This window comes from Grammomys surdaster, unplaced genomic scaffold (assembly GCF_004785775.1).
Source record: "Grammomys surdaster isolate TR1022 unplaced genomic scaffold, NIH_TR_1.0 255, whole genome shotgun sequence".
In the NCBI taxonomy this organism is placed as follows: Eukaryota; Metazoa; Chordata; class Mammalia; order Rodentia; family Muridae; genus Grammomys; species Grammomys surdaster.
The window spans coordinates 8,062,045-8,079,980 of record NW_021604696.1 but is presented as its reverse complement, the minus strand read 5'-3'; the positions used below and the strand labels follow the sequence as shown (position 1 = coordinate 8,079,980).

The following is a 17,936-nucleotide window of genomic DNA, read 5'->3' as shown; positions in this document are numbered from 1 at the left end:
TCCATTGAATTTATCAACAGTGGTAGCACTGATGTATTTTGTGACCAAGAGAAAGAGTTCTCAAACTCTGCACAAGAAACAATACCTTCAACATATTCTGTTTCTCAAAATAACAGAAAAGTCAGAAGACATTGCAACACATAAAAAGTAAAAACAGATAACTACTCAGAACTACAAAATTTGTGGGAAAAAATGGGACAATGAAAGGGGAGGGGATAAACAGGTAATAAACACAAAGCTATATTGACAGAGGTGAGTGAGCCAATGGCAGTCAACTATGATACACTGAGAGGTGAATAATGAACTCTAGTCAGCCATGCCTACCGGGACGGAAGGTCCAGAAAGGGATGGTGGCACATAACAGGCACAGATGTCAGACTGAAAACTGTAACATAGACTGAGGAGTCTAACTCCTGTTGGGGCAGCAGTGTGTGTCCTACACACACTGGGAAAACAGGCCCATATTAGTACAAGGTACAGAAAGAAGTCCACAGCATAGCATGGCAGTGTACACTTTACAAGCCCATAAGAATGGACAGGACAACGAAGATACATAGTGGAGTATAAATCTGAAGTGTTTCAGTTCAGAAGGGCCAGGTGCAGGGCAGCACCAAGAACAGCTCCATGTCCACAGGCCCACAGGAAGATTCTGTTACTCATCACTACCCATGCAACACCAAGGCTTAGGAAGTCCTAATAACCTGATAGGCAAATACTACTACCCATGTCCACTTCTTCAGTAACACAAGGATCGGGACAAATGTGTGCTGGGTGTAAAGCCAAGCAGCCCTGAGAAAGACAGAATGGCATCTGTAGATATAAGCACTGTGAAGCCCCCATGTCCACGCCCACTATCTTGGCTTACCTTCACACGTAATTCCTTCATAGGAGGAGGTAAAAGGAGGCCTCGAATCTGAGTGACAATGGGCCCTTCTACTCCAGGGACAATGATTGTATCCCCTTCCTTCAAACGTCCATTGATCAGTATGACATCTATTGTGGTGCCCATTCCAGGGAGAGCTTTGACCTGTTTTCAAACAAACACGACATGTATGATGGCATATCACTAATTATAAAAGAAGTGTATGTCCATTACTCAAAGGGTACAGAGCGGGAAGGAAGCCTGATGATCACCTCCATGACTTGTGCTCTCAGCTCTTCACAGTGTGCAAGCCTCTTGCTCAACATGGTTTGAGTTAACTCCACAAGAAGGTAGATGAGACTTCCCATCCCATCACCAGTGTGTGCAGAGGTAGGTACCAAGGACACGAAAGTGCGGGGATCTTTATTCTCATAAAACAAAGCAGCATTCAAACCCTAGAAGGAAGAGCAACCCAGAGCAGTGTTAATAGAAGGCATATGCCTAACCATTTTTAAACTCCACATATACACCCAGAGAACTGAATTACTGCTGATCAGTAGTTAAGTGCGTATCTGAACACCCAAATCCTTACCTTTCATGCTCACCACTAAAACAAACAAAAACTCCTGAATGAACACAATCAAGAAATAACTGTACATAAGTCAGTTCAGTTTATGAGAATGCTCAGGCTGCAGAGAGAGAGAGCTGTCAAATACCAGTGTCTGCTGTTAGAATTAGAATGAATAAGAATTGTGCACCCACTACCTAGTCAGACAGAAGGCTGAGGAAGGAAGATCAGGAGCCCTGGAGTTTAACACCAACTTAGAACAACAAAATCAAAAACAAAATACCAAAAAACAGAAGAGTGGAAAAAGTACCCAGGTGAGAGGGGTCAGATCCATATTAATGACAATGGTGACTTGACTACATAGGTAACAAAAGAATCATTCTGCTAGGTCCTTCAGAAAGAAATTCTCCCTACCTGCTGTGCAAATTCTACAATAATGGCCTTTGCACGCTCCTCAAATTCATCCTTTGTATTCTTCTTCTGCTTTTTTAAAGTAACAGCAACATCAGAATCAGGACTCTTCTTCCAATCATATAACCTGTCAATCTGGAAAACATTGATCAGAAACATTCAAAAATTTACATTAAAGGGTATAAGCTCCAGAAATTTCCTAATTTGTTTCTCTCTGTCTCTGTTTCACACACATGCACACATGCACACACACACTGTAAAGTATTCAGACATTTTATTACACAAAAGGCCCCTTTAGAGGCTGTGCAAATGAAGCTCTCAATGACAAATTGCTGAGGTAGCATGCTATTTTAGCCTCCAGTGAGTTCATGTAAAACTGCTCTCTGCAAAACAGAAGGTCCTAGAATTATCCTGTGAACATGGACATGTACTGTTTTCAAAATTCCAAAGTGAGTTAGTAAATCAGCAGACAGGGAAGGACTAATTACAGCAAGTGCCGCAGTCAGGATTACGTAGTAACTGTTTCCTTGCTCAATCTAGGAATAATAAGTCTGACTAGTTAATAATAAGAGACTGTATTTCCTCAGTTGTCAACCTGTGGGATATTTCAGGTGAAGGAAATGCTACAGGCAAACAGAGATCAATGTACTGAACCCTGTAAACCTATCTAATTATGCATCAATTTAAAAAAGATACTAATTCTTATTTATCCATCTCTTTCCTGTGAGTATGAGAATAAGAGAGGGAATTAATAAAAAAAAAATGATGACAGTGTCACCTGACAGTGACACTGATGAGGTAAAAAAGAAAATTTGTCTGTCACTAAGTGAAATCCCAATAAAGAGGAACAGATCCGAGATGACTGTCAGGATCAAATTACTGCTTGGGTCTTTAAAATAATTTCCGAAAATACACTCAGAGTTCTAACCTTGTAAAAAGGCAAAAAGAAAAAGGCCTGTTTGTAGAACTGAAGGAAAACCATGAGATGAGCATGGTTTTTAAAAGTGGAAAGATACAAGTGATCTTGAAGACTGAGCATTAAGAAGCAGCAAAACAGCATATAGGAAAATGACTGGGGGGGGCACTCCAGTTTAGTTGGCTTACCAACTGGCTTAGTTGTGACATTAAGTAGAGAATATCTGAACAATCACCAATAAAGATTAAAGACTATAAATCTAATAAATTCAATACAACTCAAATATGATAAAAGTACACTATTACATAATCACACTGATAAAATTCTAAAAAGGAGAAAGTCTTAAAAGTAAGTAATATAAAAAACATATGCAGAGGAGCAAGGAAAAGACGGAAGCAGGAAGCAACAAAAGAAAAAAACAGGAAAATGTTTAAGGAAAAAAAGTAGAATTCCATACCACATGAAAATATCTTCAGTATCTTCAAGAATAAAGGGTTTTAAAGTAACATATTTTTTTTCTTTAAAAAACAAAGGTATCAGGACTTTGTTATCCTTAGGTTATACTTTTTAAAGCTTAAAAGACACTTTTAAGGGTGATCTGAACCAAAGTGATACTGACAGGAAACTAAATTCTGAAGAAGATATGGGAATGATCCAGTGGTAAATGTGGGTGTGACAGCCCAAGATGGATTCTGCTGTTTCACAGTCTTAGTATTTATTCTTCTTGTTCTGTCTGTGTGGGGGTGTGCACATGAACCAAGGGCCTGAGGAGTGTAGAGATCCCCTGGAGGTGGAATTACAGGGTACTATGAGCTGCCCAACACAGGTGCTGGGAACTGAACTTGGTTCCTATGCAAAAGAGCTGAGCCATCTCTCCAGCTCTTAGTTTACTATCTTAAAAACTGCTTTAAACTGAGCATTTAAAGGAAATTAATAAATTGTGGGTTTAGAATAATTAAGGAAAAAAGGAGCAAAAGCAAAAAGGAAAGGAGACAGGAACTACTGTAACTCAAAAGGGATGAAGAACAGTGAGGATGAATAAGCAGACAGACTGTACTCGGAACGTAGCCTTGGGGCAAAAGACCCAGGAAGAGCTCACACACCAGTGCTGACAGTGAGATGTAATGCTGGGAAACTGCCAAGTGCTATAAAGCAGAGGGAGGCAAACAAGCACACGTGAGATAACAAAACCAAACATGGCGATGTGCCGATGGGCAAAGGAGGCTGACCAGTGAGACGCTTTAGCTCAAACTGAAAGATGAGTGCTTTGGACACGTGAAGACACACACTGCCTGCAAAGATGGCATCTTAAACGTAACAAGAAGGCAGAAGGCAATAAGGATGCATCCTACACTCCTAGGGAAGGGAAGTAGCCACACGCTGCTACAGAAGACCTGAGGGCAAAGTCATGAAAGCAATGTGTCAGGAAGACTCAATAATCTTAACTGTCGTGTACACCTTCAAAATATACTAAGTACGACTGCACAAGGAGAAAAATGAAGCATCTGCAACAGTCTATCACAGAGCCACAGGCATTTCTAAGAACACAGAAGAAATAAGTGACAGTACAGAACACCAAGCTGAACAAAGTCAGCACAGATTGTCACATGAAACATCACACAAGGCTGGTCCCAGGAGACTTATGAAACAGTCAGAGATAACTTCTTTGATCACAAGGCAATTCAAAAGTATCTGGAATCGACCCCAACCCCGAGTCTCTTAATAAATAGATCAAGGACAAACACAAGATGATTAAAATATTTTTTTCCTAAATTAAAAAAAGAATGTCTAAGCATTGCTTAAAATGGAACCTGGGCATTGTGACACTTATAAGCAGAGGCAAGAGGATCAAAGTCAGCTCAAGGTCAGCCAGGGGCTTAGCACCGAGCAGCCCACCGCTTCTTTTGGTTGCTGTGACAACTGCACTCATATACACATAGACAAAGCTGTGAGGGGGTTATTTTTTTTAAATGGAAAGGAATCCCAATGCAACAAAAGGTGTTTCTTTCAAAGACACAAATTTACAAACTGATGTCCAGGTATGATGGCACACACAGAGGTTGAGGCAGGAAAAGTACACATTCAAGTCTAATCTGGACTCCATAGTGAAATGATATCTCAAAACAAGCAAAACTCCAAAACAGACCCAAAATAATGCTGGCCAGGTTATACAGAAACTCTAGAAAACAATTCGGTTAAAAATGCAAAATGATTCTCTTTGGAAAAAAAATTGTTTTTCATACATCTAAACATTCATCCATACGTATGATGCAACAATTCTTAAATTAACTATTTACTTAAAGCAAACAAAAATAAATGACTATGTACAAATGTCTATAGCTACACTGCTAATAAGTAACTGAAACTAGAATCCATATCCACAACAGCAGGAACTTAATCCAAGTGTGGTGTTACTAGATAATGGAACATTATCTTATTATCCTAAGTTAAAAGTGTTACAGCTTATCTAACAGCATGCAAAGAGAGAGAAGGCTGTAACAGCAGGACACCAAACCCACAAGAAAAGAGCACACACCACAGTCCTACCAACACTAGTACAGACACAAAGTAACAATATATTAAAGTCAGCATCTGCCTGGTTTAAAGGGACAACTGGGTCCCTCAAGGATGGAGAACGAAAGATGGACTGCATTCTGGAGAGTGAAAGTCTACCGCTGTATGGAGCTGACAAAGATCAGTTAAGTACAACTATTCTCAAGCAGTTTCCTTCATGTTACACTAAATGTCTATCTATTTCTAGTTTAAAACTTAGCAGATATTAACTGTATAATAATGAGCACTTTATTTTCATACATGTATATAATTAAACAAGTTCACCTTCCGTATATCCTTCTTGTCTCTCCTCTCTTGAATCTCTTCTTCTTCCTAAATAGTTCCTCCTTCTATTTTTGCTTTTTAGACATTAAAAAAATAATATATGAGAGGAAAAAGTAGCACCTCTATGAATCTGGATTCCTAACATGGTGCTCGGCTTCATCCATTTCCCAAAAGTGACAACTTTTCACTCTTCAGATGACTGGTGGACTGGCTGTCCTCAAAACTGACTAAACTCAACCTCACGTATGTTACACAAGCATTCTACCATCAGTCACATCCCCAGTCCACCCTTCCTTAAGAATGAATGTTCCACTGTGCACAGAGGGCATAGTTTCTTTATTCACTAGTCTACTAATGGGCATCTAGGCTTAAAAATTAGTGGGCATATATATATATACACACACATACATATATGTTTGTGTATATATATATATATATATACACACACACATACATATATGTTTATATATATATATATATAAATAAATAAATATATACATATTATATATGTGTATATATACATGCATATATATGTATACTATATGCATATATTATACATATATTTATATGTGTATATATGTGTGTATGTATCTATGTATGTATCTATGTATGTATGTATAATGAAATGTTCTTTTAAGTCTTCCTAGTCTAACATAGGAGAAAGAAACGGTGATAAATGGTGATAAAAAGCTCACACTGTCTTGCAAGAGGAGCCAAGTTCTGTTCCCAGCAACCATGCGGCCGCTCACAAGTACTACAGGAGTCACTGTATTCCAGACCTCTTGGAGACCAGCATACAAATTCACACAAGGACACATGCTTTGATAAGAAATGAGACAAATCTTAGAAAAAAAAAGTATTTTCAGATAAGTGCTTACCTTATTAAGTGCAACGATGAAGGGACATTTTTTAGACTTGAGAATGTTGATTGATTCAATTGTCTGGGGCTCTAGACCGTGCATAATGTCAACAACTAAAATGGCAATGTCACAGAGAGAGCTTCCTCTGTTCCTCAGGTTACTGTCAAAGGAAAAACAAACAAACAAAACCCAGTGGAAGTGGAAGTCTTTTCAGTATTTTTCCTAAATTTAAATGTTTAATTTCTTTGTAAAGCCTAAAGAGACAGAAGAAAAACAAGTGCAGTCTCTCTGGTTCTGCAGGGATTGACTGGTCATGAGCAACACACAGACACCAAAATCACAGTGATCGATACGGTCTCACACAAAACAGCACAGCATTTGCAATACAGATCACACAATCCTCTCACACGCTCACATCATCACCTCTAGGATGGATACAAAGAACTGCCATCTCTGACCCAAAAATCCAAATCCAAACCCTTCTAAGAACAGATATTGATTTTCAGACTTTAGGATGTTTAACTGGAAAGTGCATGGAAATGTAAAACAGTCTACTGACAGACAGGGCAGGAAAGGAGACTCAACTGGAACACCAATGCAGTGTGAGTGCTGTGTGAACAGTTATTACACAAGCTGTCGAAGGCGGCAACAAGGGGAGAGTCTGGCTGGCGTGAATGTGATCTCCCTCCATTGTCCCAGAACCTCAGGAGCACCCTGGACATGTGGGGCACGCACAGGCAGCTGTGTAGTAAGGACTCCCATTATCCCTTAACTTCCCGACACCTAACAGATACAAAAACTGAGCCTGCTGGGATAAGGTAATGCAGAGACACAAGAGAGAGAGATGAGAGAGAGAGAGAGAGAGAGAGAGAGAGAGAGAGAGAGAGAGAGAGAGAGAGAGAGAGAGAGAGAATGAATGAATGAGAATGTAGTGAAGGGAAAACAATATTCCCTTTGTAACAGACTGCAGAATTTAGAACAGGAATTTATGAAGCTTTCTTACACAGAAATGATGCTCTTTCCAATTATAAAACATCTTCTATAGAAACCAAGAAAGCACAGGAAACATTATAAAAACAATGATGATCAAAAGATTAATTCTGATACTCCAGATACCAAGGAACTATTCAGGGTTAATGACTACACCCCAGTGTTTTGGCTCACTGAGGTAAGTAGTGTCTTTGATGACAAATGTTCGTTCTTACCTGAAAGACTCGTGTCCAGGAGTATCAATGATCAGCATCCCTGGGATCCGGACATTCTCTCTGTCAAACTAGAAATGAAGAGGAAGATGCAGAATCTAAGAGCAGTCAGAACAATGAAAGCTTCCTTACAAAACAACCTGCCCAAGACTGATAACATCATTGCTTCCCTTTTCCAAAGGAATAATTTTAATTGGAATAATCTTAAAACAGAGTCAAACAGCACAATGTTTCAGATGGGTCAGTACACGCTCATCTCACAGAGGAGCCAAGTTTGACTCTAGGAGTCACGTCAAGCGGCTCAAAACCCCCTGTGGCTCAGAGGATCCAGTCACCCTCCCTTAGACTCCCGCAGGTAACGACACACATGTAGATACACAGGAGATCACCTTTTGTTGAAGCTGTATGTAAGTCTGTAAGTAGTTTAAATAAATCTGATTCAAATGGCAGAGAAGAACAGTCATCAGCATTATCTATAAAAGCTGATTTGGCGCGCTGCATGCCTAAACCCAGCACTCAGTGGGCAAAGGCAGATAAATCTACAGGGGCTACACAGACTAATCATGGCTTGAAATACAAGAACAGTAACAAAAAGAATTTGACTTAATATCTACAGAATTTATCTGGGGGCTGGATGGTTCAGTGGCATTTGTAACACAAGCCTGTCGACTACTGAGTTGGGTCACCAAATCTCATAGTGGAAGGAGAGTGATTCCTCTCCTTCCCCCATGTTGTCCCTGCAATGGCATGTGCACACCTACATACAGACACACCATAAATAAAAACATATCTGGCCCAATTTGAAATAAATCTAAAATACCAAAACTACCTCAAAATATAAATACTGACCAAATAGATCAAAGCTGTTAATAAATGCACATCCTGCTTTAAATACATTCATTAATTCCTTCATTCACCACTCACTCATTCACTCTGCAGTATGGGTGGTGAGTTCAGGCATGGACAGCCATGGAGCACGCATGTATTACATGTCTTTTTATGACTGTGCATTTTCCCACTCTTCCTCTATGTCACAGTGATTGAAATGTATGAGAGTTCAACTCTATTTTTGTCTTAAATGAACATGTACTGGGAATTGTATTGTCTACACTTCAGTGCCTTGAATATGAAGAGTAAATCACAGACACCATACTAGCTGTACAGAGTGCTACAGTTACCATTAGAGGGAGGCCTAATGGTAAGTCTGACCTTTATGTACCCAAACCAGAAGAGGTCCGTGTTAGGACCCATCAGTGAGTAAGAGACTTAAGGTGGCCAGAAAGATGGCTCATAATCAAGAAGACTGGCTGCTCTTCTAGAGCATCAGGTCTGGGCCCCAGCACCCGGACTGGGTGGCTCATGACCCCACCTGGAACTATAGCTCCAAGTGACCCAACCACTTCTGGTCTCTGCAGGTACATGCACAGACATGGTACAAAAACCGAGTAAACATAAAACATACCACTTACAAAATTGTTTTTTAACTTCTAAAAGGAAATATGAATTTAAAATGCAGTGAATCAGGGCTGGGGCTATCTAACTTAGTACAGAGCTATAACTTGTGCAAACACGAGGACCTGAGTCTAATGCCCTAAACCTGGTGTGCTGGCATTCGGACGTCATCCCAGCACTCCGGAGACATAAATACACAGCTCACACACAAATACAGTTAAGTGAGGCCTGGTGCTTTATGTCTACACAACAACTGGATGGCAGGCTCAGGACTGCCTGGACTATAGGGAAATACACAAAATCCATAAAATAAAGATTCAAAACAATATATTGCAAAAACAACAGAATATTAAGTAACTGGAAAACTGGTCAGAGACACCAACACCAAGATACAAAATGGCCAGCCAGATGTATTATGATCAAACTCATAAATATGCAAGACAAAAGGCAACTAAGTCACACTCAAGTAAAAACAAAAAACATAAAACATAAAATAAAAAGAACAAAAGAAGTGACCTAAGGCTCAGGTGACTAACAAGGCTCTACTTCCTAACAAGGTCACACAGTATTTGTGGACCACTGAGTTCCAGTAAGCTTTATACTTACTTCATTATAGTTAACATTAAAAATTTGGGTACATTCAAATAAGTAAACAAAATAGTCAGTCAGCATATTTATTTAATTTGGTTAATCAAGAAGTTTTCCTGCACAGCTCATGCTTGTCTGGAATTAGGAATCTCAAACTGGACCTGAATATGCAGTAATCTTCCTGCCCCAGACACCAAAACCAGATCCTTGTACATGGTAGGAAAGCACCCCTGCCTGAGCAACCTTACTTTAGCAGACAGGGTATTCTCTTCTAATAGTCTCTTACACAAAAACATCTGCCTCAGAAGCCCCTTGAGCCCCAAACCTGAGCCCTTGCACATATGTGTAGAGATCAGCTTTTAAACATGAAGGGCTAAGGGTAGTAAAACACAGAAGAAAACAACAACACAAATTCACAACAACAGGGCCTTGAGAAGCAGAGACACCGGGGGGGGGGGGGGGGGGGAGAGGACAGACAAGGTTGAGCTGGTCAGCACCAAGTTATTTCAGAGTGATAAAGAGAGGGTCTCCAACATCCTTATGACTATGAAGTGAATCCTTTGGGAATGTACCCAAAGCTATGAATGTCATCAGTAGCCTGTGACTTATTGGAAGAGTTTCTCATACATGGTATTTCTACCAACATTTGAAAAGCATATTGATTTATGACTTTGTTCTATTACTATAAAAACTTCATAAAATTGCTACCATGTTGGAACCAGAAATTCAGGGTAACCTGAATCTGTGTTCTTGGGACATGCTCACTAATAATTGCCTTTTGAGGTGAGAGGTGTTTCTTACGTCAACAAAACAAATGACATATAAGGTAACTCACATTTTTAATCATCTTAGTTTGTTCATTAATAGCTTCAAGAGGAACATTTGTGGCTCCAATCTGCTGTGTAATACCACCTGCTTCGCCATCCTGTACATGTGTGTGACGGAGCTACAGAAAGACAGCAAAATGAGACTGCTATTTTGGCAAGGAAGAAGTCATTCTCTGAAGGCAGAGCAGCTGTATTAGTGACCCCAGACTAAAGCTCTCAGAGCAGACACTTGGGCCCCCTCCACCTCCCTCGTCCCCTTTATTCAGTTACGGAACTGCTGACGGCCCTGCCAGGCTGCTGGACAGCACAGGTGTGCAGAGGCACTACTTCCTGTTCAGAATATCAATGCACATATTTTCTTACCTTATCTAGAATTTTTGTCTTCCCTGTGTCTACATGTCCAAGCACACAGATGATAGGGGCTCTTAGCTTTTCTGTATTTACATTTTTACCATGTTCAAGTCGTCGTTTCTAAAAGGAGGAATCACAGATTAAATACTGCTTTAAATCCTCCTGTAAGTCCTTTCCATTTTCTTAGCTTATGTCCCAAACTTGGTTAGCTGACCACACAAAACTGCTTTTATTGTATTTGTCTTTTTTTGAGAGACAGGATCTCACTGAGCCCAGACTAAAGACAAACTATGTAGTGAAGGTGACCTTGAATTTCTGATCCCTCTGCCTCCACTTCACTAGTGCTTGGCTGCCTGAGCAATGAGCTCTACCACTGAGCACTGAGCTACAGGTATGTGTCGCTATGCCCAGATTTTCCCCGAGGGATGGGAATGGAATTCGATCCTACTTTTGAAGCGAGCCCTCTGTCTACAGTCAATCTCCTTACACTCCACTTTAAAGTATTATCTTACAGTTAACTGACAGAATTTCGACAACTCTCTTGAAGCTGACGGTAGTAAACCGGAAAAGTGCAAACAGCTAAGCAGGCACTTCACTTCTTTACAAAGAAGCTTCACCTGTATGTGACGGCATGCAATGGCTTGTGATGCTTGCAACCCTAGCACTGAGGAGACAGATGTAGAATGGAGTCAAAGCTGGCCTGGGCTACCAGACCCTGTCTTCAAAGGAATGAAAACATAAAAACTAGACAAAAAGAAAAAAAATAAGCAAAGAAGCTTCATTAGCACTCCGGATTTCAAAAGCAGAGATCAGGTCTTACATGGACCAGCTCGACATGCAAGGCAATCATCTGCCCCTTGAGAGCAAGGCCCAGCACGCCACAGATCGCTGAGCTACCTCCCAACAGGATTCTGGAGTCAATGAAAACACTCTGATGAAGCAGGCCCCATCCTGTCTAAGGGAAAAGGGAAGCTCCCAGTTTAGAACAGTGTCAAAGAACATAGCTTGGTCCAGCGTCACAAAGACTGGAGAGATCCCAGTCATGTCACTATCTGCTTAAAGCACACACTGGAGAAACCTTTAGCCACACAACCTAAGGAGCACAGAGGGCTGAGGACGAGGACGGGAGGGAGCGAGGACAGCAGCAGGCAGACACCTCAATTCTCCGTTTCGCTTTGTCGTAGGCCCGCTCTTCTTTAGTTCGATCGTCATCGGAGTCGTACTCAGAGTCGGAGCTAGCATCTTTGCTGGGCTTCGTGTCTCCGGCTTTCCCCGAGTCCTTCTCGTCCGACAGCTTGTAGTCCTCCTCGTCCCCATCGCTGCCCTCACTGTCCCCTTCCTCTTCCTCATCGTCACTCTCTTCCTCCTCTTCCTCTTCTTCTTCCTCCTCCTCTTCCTCAGGGTTTTCTTCTACTTCTATGTGAATCATATTTCCTTCTTTGAGGAAAAACAAATTGATTTTAAACTAAAAGTTAACATCATAGATTTATTCCAAAAGAACAGAGACTATAAAGTGAAGTAACAGTGAATACACTGACTCCAGCAGTTGCCCTACACTTTGTTCATCATAAGTACCAAGTATTCATCTGTAGTCAGTGAGGACTACCACCCAGCAGTGAGAACTGAGGCAATAACATGCCAGGATCCTGGCAGCCGACAGCACCAACGGCTGGCTCACCACAGCACAGAGGCTGCTTTCCCTCCCAGTGCTGTGATGGTTCTGGAAGCAGCCAGACATTTGGAGTGCAGACCTGACAAGGCTGAGTCTGGGAGGGAGGAGGAGGGATGAATGGGTAGATACTGGTCTCTAGTACTGTCACTGGGGGGATAAACTCCTAAAATGATATGCCCTAGAACAAACAGTAAATAACAAACACACTGCCCACTGGCTCATCATCTCAAATGAAATGAGCACATGTATTGTCATTCAGATGCTATTGTACAGACAGATTACCCTTCATTTAAAAATCCCTGAATCTGAAATTCTCCAAAAACAATAATACTGACTTTTCTTTTCTCTTTTGACACAAGGCCTCAATTTTCTGATTGAAAACAAACCAAAGATACTTGAGACCTTCTATTAAAAGAAAAAAAATTTAAAGCTTGAAGAAGCAGTAAGAAAAATGAAGCAAAAGATGTTAAAATTTTCTTCTATCCAGAGGATATTTTACTATATATAAAGAGGAAGGACAAACAATGGAAGTTAAAAACAGAATTTGAAAAGAAAAAAAAAAAGGAATGATATGCAAGTTGGGAGTTGGATAAACGTTCAAGTGCTCTTCAAGCTGTCGGGAGAGAAGGTGGCCCTGGACACTGTTAGCTGAAAGGTGCGAGTTAAAAATCTCTAAAAACATGACTTGAACAAAGTTAGACCAGTCAGGGCACACACTCCTACCACCCCAGCATTAAGAGGCTAAGATAGGATCACATACTTGAGGACAAGACTAGGTAGTTGTCCTGTCTAAAAAAATAAAATGAGAATTCTATGCCTTGAGAAGTAGAGGCAGAAAGACCTTGGCTGCAGCAAGGTCTAGGACAGCCTGAGCTTAATGAGACCTCATTCAAAAGCTGTGTGGAGGAGAGGGTTAGAGAAACAAGGGGGCTGAACAAAATAATCAAGAATTAGTGGTCTCAATACAAAAACCAAGACAATAAACTTCTACAGACTAAACAGCTTCTATCACATTGAAAACAAAATATCTGAACATGAACTGACTTGTAAGGCAATAGCCAATGTATTTCTATGGAGAGAATCAAAGACCCTCTAAGAAAGAAAGAACTCAGTGTCAGTAAAACTCCTGCCTAGTTAATGCAAAGCCTAGCACACACAGATACACACAAATGGGTGTAGGGGTGGGGGTGGGGGGTGGGTGGAAGGGAAGAAGGGGAAGTGGGGGAATATGAACCATGGGTATTCCCTGGTCATCAGATTTTGTAGGATAAAAAAAACTAAGCAAAACATATAGAAGGAAAAAAAAATATTCCATAGTATAGTGAGTAAAACTCACTAGACAAAGTATATAAAATGAGAAACTAGATCACATTCACATCAAAACTTACAGAATTTGAAGAAAGCCATGGTTAACTAAAAATTTTAGTTAAAAAAAAAAAAGAAAGAGGAGGGACCTCAAAAATCAAAAAAGCAAACATTCTCAAAAGCATATGAAAGAAAACAGTAAGAAATTACATTCAAAGAAAGGGGTTTAAGTCATAAAAACCAAAAGTTTACATCTTATTCACTGTGAACAGAAAGTATGCCATTCTTTGCTTTGTGCTAGGCTTTGTGTAGGTGAGCTTTAACGACAAGTTAGGCATGCCATACTGTCTGCATTCTAGGTAGCTGTCACCTCGAAGGAGACCTTCTAAAACATATTCAGGCTTCAGGAACAGACATGTGCACGGTCAGTGGGTGTACGCATTCATGTGTAATTCAGGAACACGTGTGTGAGCAGTGGATGCACTGGTGTACTCGTGAGTTACCTTTTTCTCTCTCCTCATCACTGGCCATAGCTTCCCAGTCATCTAAGCCAGCATCTTCAGTGTCGTCTTCTTCCTCTGTAAGTACAAGGTGCTATGTAAGACATGGAGAGCACTAAGTGTGAGATTATGCTTGGACATACAAAAAGACATGATCCAGTTATGAAAAACTATGTGACTGCTTTCTTGGGAACTATCTTTCTATGCACCTTGCAAGCTGTACATTACAACAACTTAACCTTTCACTGTTCTAATCTGGTTTCAATATGCCATATTAATTTAAAACCAGATCTTATATTTGAATAAACTAAATTAAAAACCTCAACAACCAAATATTTAGGTTTTTAAAAGGAACAGACTCAGTTCTTTAAAACTTTCAACTCACACACGACACACGGGGTTTTATTTTAACTCTTATCAGACTTATCTTTTAGAACAATGTTTAGATAAAAAAGAAAAGCCAAAAATTTTTGCCAATCCTTATAGGCGGTGTGTACATATGTACAGGTGCATACACATAATGTGTAAGCTGAACACATTTAGTGAGTGGGAGGAAACCTCTTAAGGTTTCAAAATATGTTTTATGGTTCTTAAAAATGTTCTAACTAAAGATGTTTCCAATTTGCTTTCAGACCATAAGATTTTTGACCCATAAATAAGAACAAAGAAATTCGGAAACCCTTCAGTGTCTCTTACAGACATTTTACTGACACTACTAAAAAAGAAAAAGGCAGATTCAAGGATCACTTGGATGTCTGGGCTAAAAAGAAGAATGGAAGAGACCCAATCAAGCCTGTAACTCATCTGGCTCCAAACTACTTCTGAGTGGTGAACATGATCTAACGAGAATTACTGAAAACCTGATGGTACTGGCCTGGCTCAACAGAAGGCGGTGTGTCCTCCTTTTCCGGTCCTCCTTGGTCCACAACTTCCACAGGAGCACTTATTTCTGAAGTTTCAGATACTAAATAGGAACACAAAGTATATTAGCCACATTTTGCAGTCTGTAATTTCTCTTCAAATATCCTATTCAGCATAAGAATCCTTGATACATTTGATACCACTTATATAGAAAATCACTTTCTGCTCAATACAAAAATCACAGGGCCAGAAAAAAATAATTTATATTTTGTTCTTTAGACGTAACAGTACCTATTCATGGAATAAAATGCAGATATTTCAATCTGAAGTATTTTTGAAGATTTATCCTATTGTGTGACTATGCATGCACACCTGTGTGTAGGCTAGAAAAGGCACTAGGTCCCTGGGAGATGTGTCACAGGCATTTGTGGGATGCCCAGCTTGTTACCTGGGTGCTAGGATCCTAATTCTGGTCCTCGTGACTGAGCAACAAGCACTCTTTTAGTTACTGAGCTCTCTTCTCTAAACCTAAAGTACTTTTTCTGTTGTCTCTCATTTTAATCACAAGAGAATGACTAAAAAGGTAAGAAACAGCGGATAGGAAAATGTGGTTCTGGGGACTGGAGAAGAAACCAAATACTAGAGCACCTTTGGCTCCACAGGGCCCTGGACTGTCCCCAACATCCTACATACATGCATGCTTGCCTTGCACAGATGCTTTGTGTAAGGAAAGGCACATGTAACCCCTCCTAAGGGTAAGGCTACTTTATACACAAACCTTCTTTACTCTCTGGCTGCTGTGGTGTTTTTTTCTTCTTTTTATCTTCATAAACTGGCCTTTTCTTTGGCAACGAGTCTTTTGATGGCACTTCAACACCTAAGCAGTGGCGGAAAAAACAGAGAAAATTTAAGGTTTCTAGTGTTATACTGTTTACTTGATACTGGAGAGAGGGAATTTAAAATGAGGCATAGTAGCTCATATTTATGATCCCAGCACTTTGAGAGGTGAGGCAGGAAGACGACCTTATTGAGGTTCTAGATCAACGTGCCCTACATGGTGAGACTCTGTTCCATCTCAACATTTACAAAACAGTAGTTTAAAAGACAACATTTGAGTCAAAAATACACATCCTAAAAAACAAAAGGATATTCAGAGTGAAACCTATGGCTTCCTCCCAGGGTGCCTGTACATTCAGTGTAAACACACTGAGAGCTAAGGAGCTTATGGGCCGTGCAAACAGCATGGCAGTGAAGCAGCAGGGCAGCTCTGGCCATGCACTGTCTCAAGCGGCCAAACCTCCTTAGTCTAAGCTCTCTAACCACACTGCTCAGCTTTCCTAAAGATGTCAAACAAGTGCCATTGTCAGTTGGTCTTTTGCCATCAGGATGGATATGGGAGCCATCTGTGCTTGTTTTATGTTAGACAGGGTCATATTGTGTAGCCTAGGCTAGCCCTGAACTCACAAAGATCTATCACCTCTGCTCAAGAGTGCTGAGGTTAACAAGGGACTGCCACCAAACCTGGCCCAGCATTTCATCTGTAACTGCTGACTTACTGTATTATATATACATTTAATAGTTGAAGAGCTTCTGACCAATTTTAGTCTATAGTAATTATGAGGAAAGCAGATGTGAACATTTTCACACAGGCTTCTTCATGAGTTATCTCTTGAATGACACAGAAATTGAATGTGTTTAATTTTGTTCAAAACTGTCTGTTGTTCATTAAAGTGGACTTTCTAACTTAGCATTCTTTTTAAGTTTACAAACCTGCTAAAGTGGCCATTCATATGCTAAAGTGGCTTTTATATGGAGGTGTTATTTACTAGGTTTCCAATTGCTGAATAAGAGGTTTTTATAGACCTCTGATAGTCTTTATAAGATATGAAATAGGAAGGTGTCTGTAAATTCTCCTTCCTTTTATAGCTTCCATTTATATTACATCTATGTGTATTTGGGCATCCACAATGTCACAGGACACATGTGAAGGTCAAAAGACAACTTGTCAAAGTCAGTTCTCTCCTACCATGTAGGTTTCAAGGGGCTGAACTCAGGTCATCAGGTTTGGAGGCAAGTTCCTATGCTCACTGGGCCATCTTGCCAGGCCCTTAATTATACTCTTAGAAACTCTTTGCCTAACACATTTTCTCCTATTTTTCTCTAAAAGTTTTGACATATAATATTCAAAACTAAAATCCATTTTGAATTAATATTTAGATAGAAAGTGAGGATAAAGACAAGTTTCTGCATAAGGACATTCAATTGTTTAACATTTGTTTAAAAAATCTACATAGATTGCATCACTGAATTTCCCTCTACAAAGGAAAATAAAGTCCCTTTGTTATGGACAGGTGCTGCTCTGCAAAACTACTTGTCCACCCACAGGTCAATGTAACACTACACTGATCCTTGGGGCTTTAGCAGTCGTTTTAAATTTTTATTTAGAGTAAATCTTGTTATCAGGTACTTTGAGACTTCCAAATTACTCTTTTTCAAAAGCATTCTTGGGAGTGCTAGAGACAAGCTCAGTGGTTATGAGCACTTGCTGTTCTTGGCGGAGGACTGCGTTCTGGTTCACAGGACCATGTGGAGGCTCATAACCATCCATAACTCTAGTTCCAAAGGACCTGATGCCTTCTCCTGACCTCTGTGGACATCAGGAACTACACATGCACATACATACATACATACATACATACATACATACATACATACATACATAC

The 17,936-nt window shown here is 40.1% G+C and overlaps 1 protein-coding gene across 1 annotated transcript in view; it reads right to left on the bottom strand.

Annotated features, from left to right (window-relative positions):
* Eif5b (eukaryotic translation initiation factor 5B) overlaps positions 1–17,936 on the bottom strand; it is a 58,416-nt gene that overhangs the window by 6,672 nt on the left and 33,808 nt on the right. The window contains exons 7-17 of the mRNA XM_028775402.1: positions 15,992–16,090; positions 15,227–15,316; positions 14,356–14,430; positions 12,032–12,312; positions 10,888–10,995; positions 10,533–10,643; positions 7,661–7,728; positions 6,474–6,615; positions 1,845–1,976; positions 1,135–1,317; positions 866–1,027 (exon numbers count right to left, since the gene is read on the bottom strand). Of these exons, the coding sequence (XP_028631235.1) occupies positions 866–1,027; positions 1,135–1,317; positions 1,845–1,976; positions 6,474–6,615; positions 7,661–7,728; positions 10,533–10,643; positions 10,888–10,995; positions 12,032–12,312; positions 14,356–14,430; positions 15,227–15,316; positions 15,992–16,090 (1,451 nt within the window). The remainder of the gene's footprint in view (positions 1–865; positions 1,028–1,134; positions 1,318–1,844; positions 1,977–6,473; positions 6,616–7,660; positions 7,729–10,532; positions 10,644–10,887; positions 10,996–12,031; positions 12,313–14,355; positions 14,431–15,226; positions 15,317–15,991; positions 16,091–17,936) is intronic.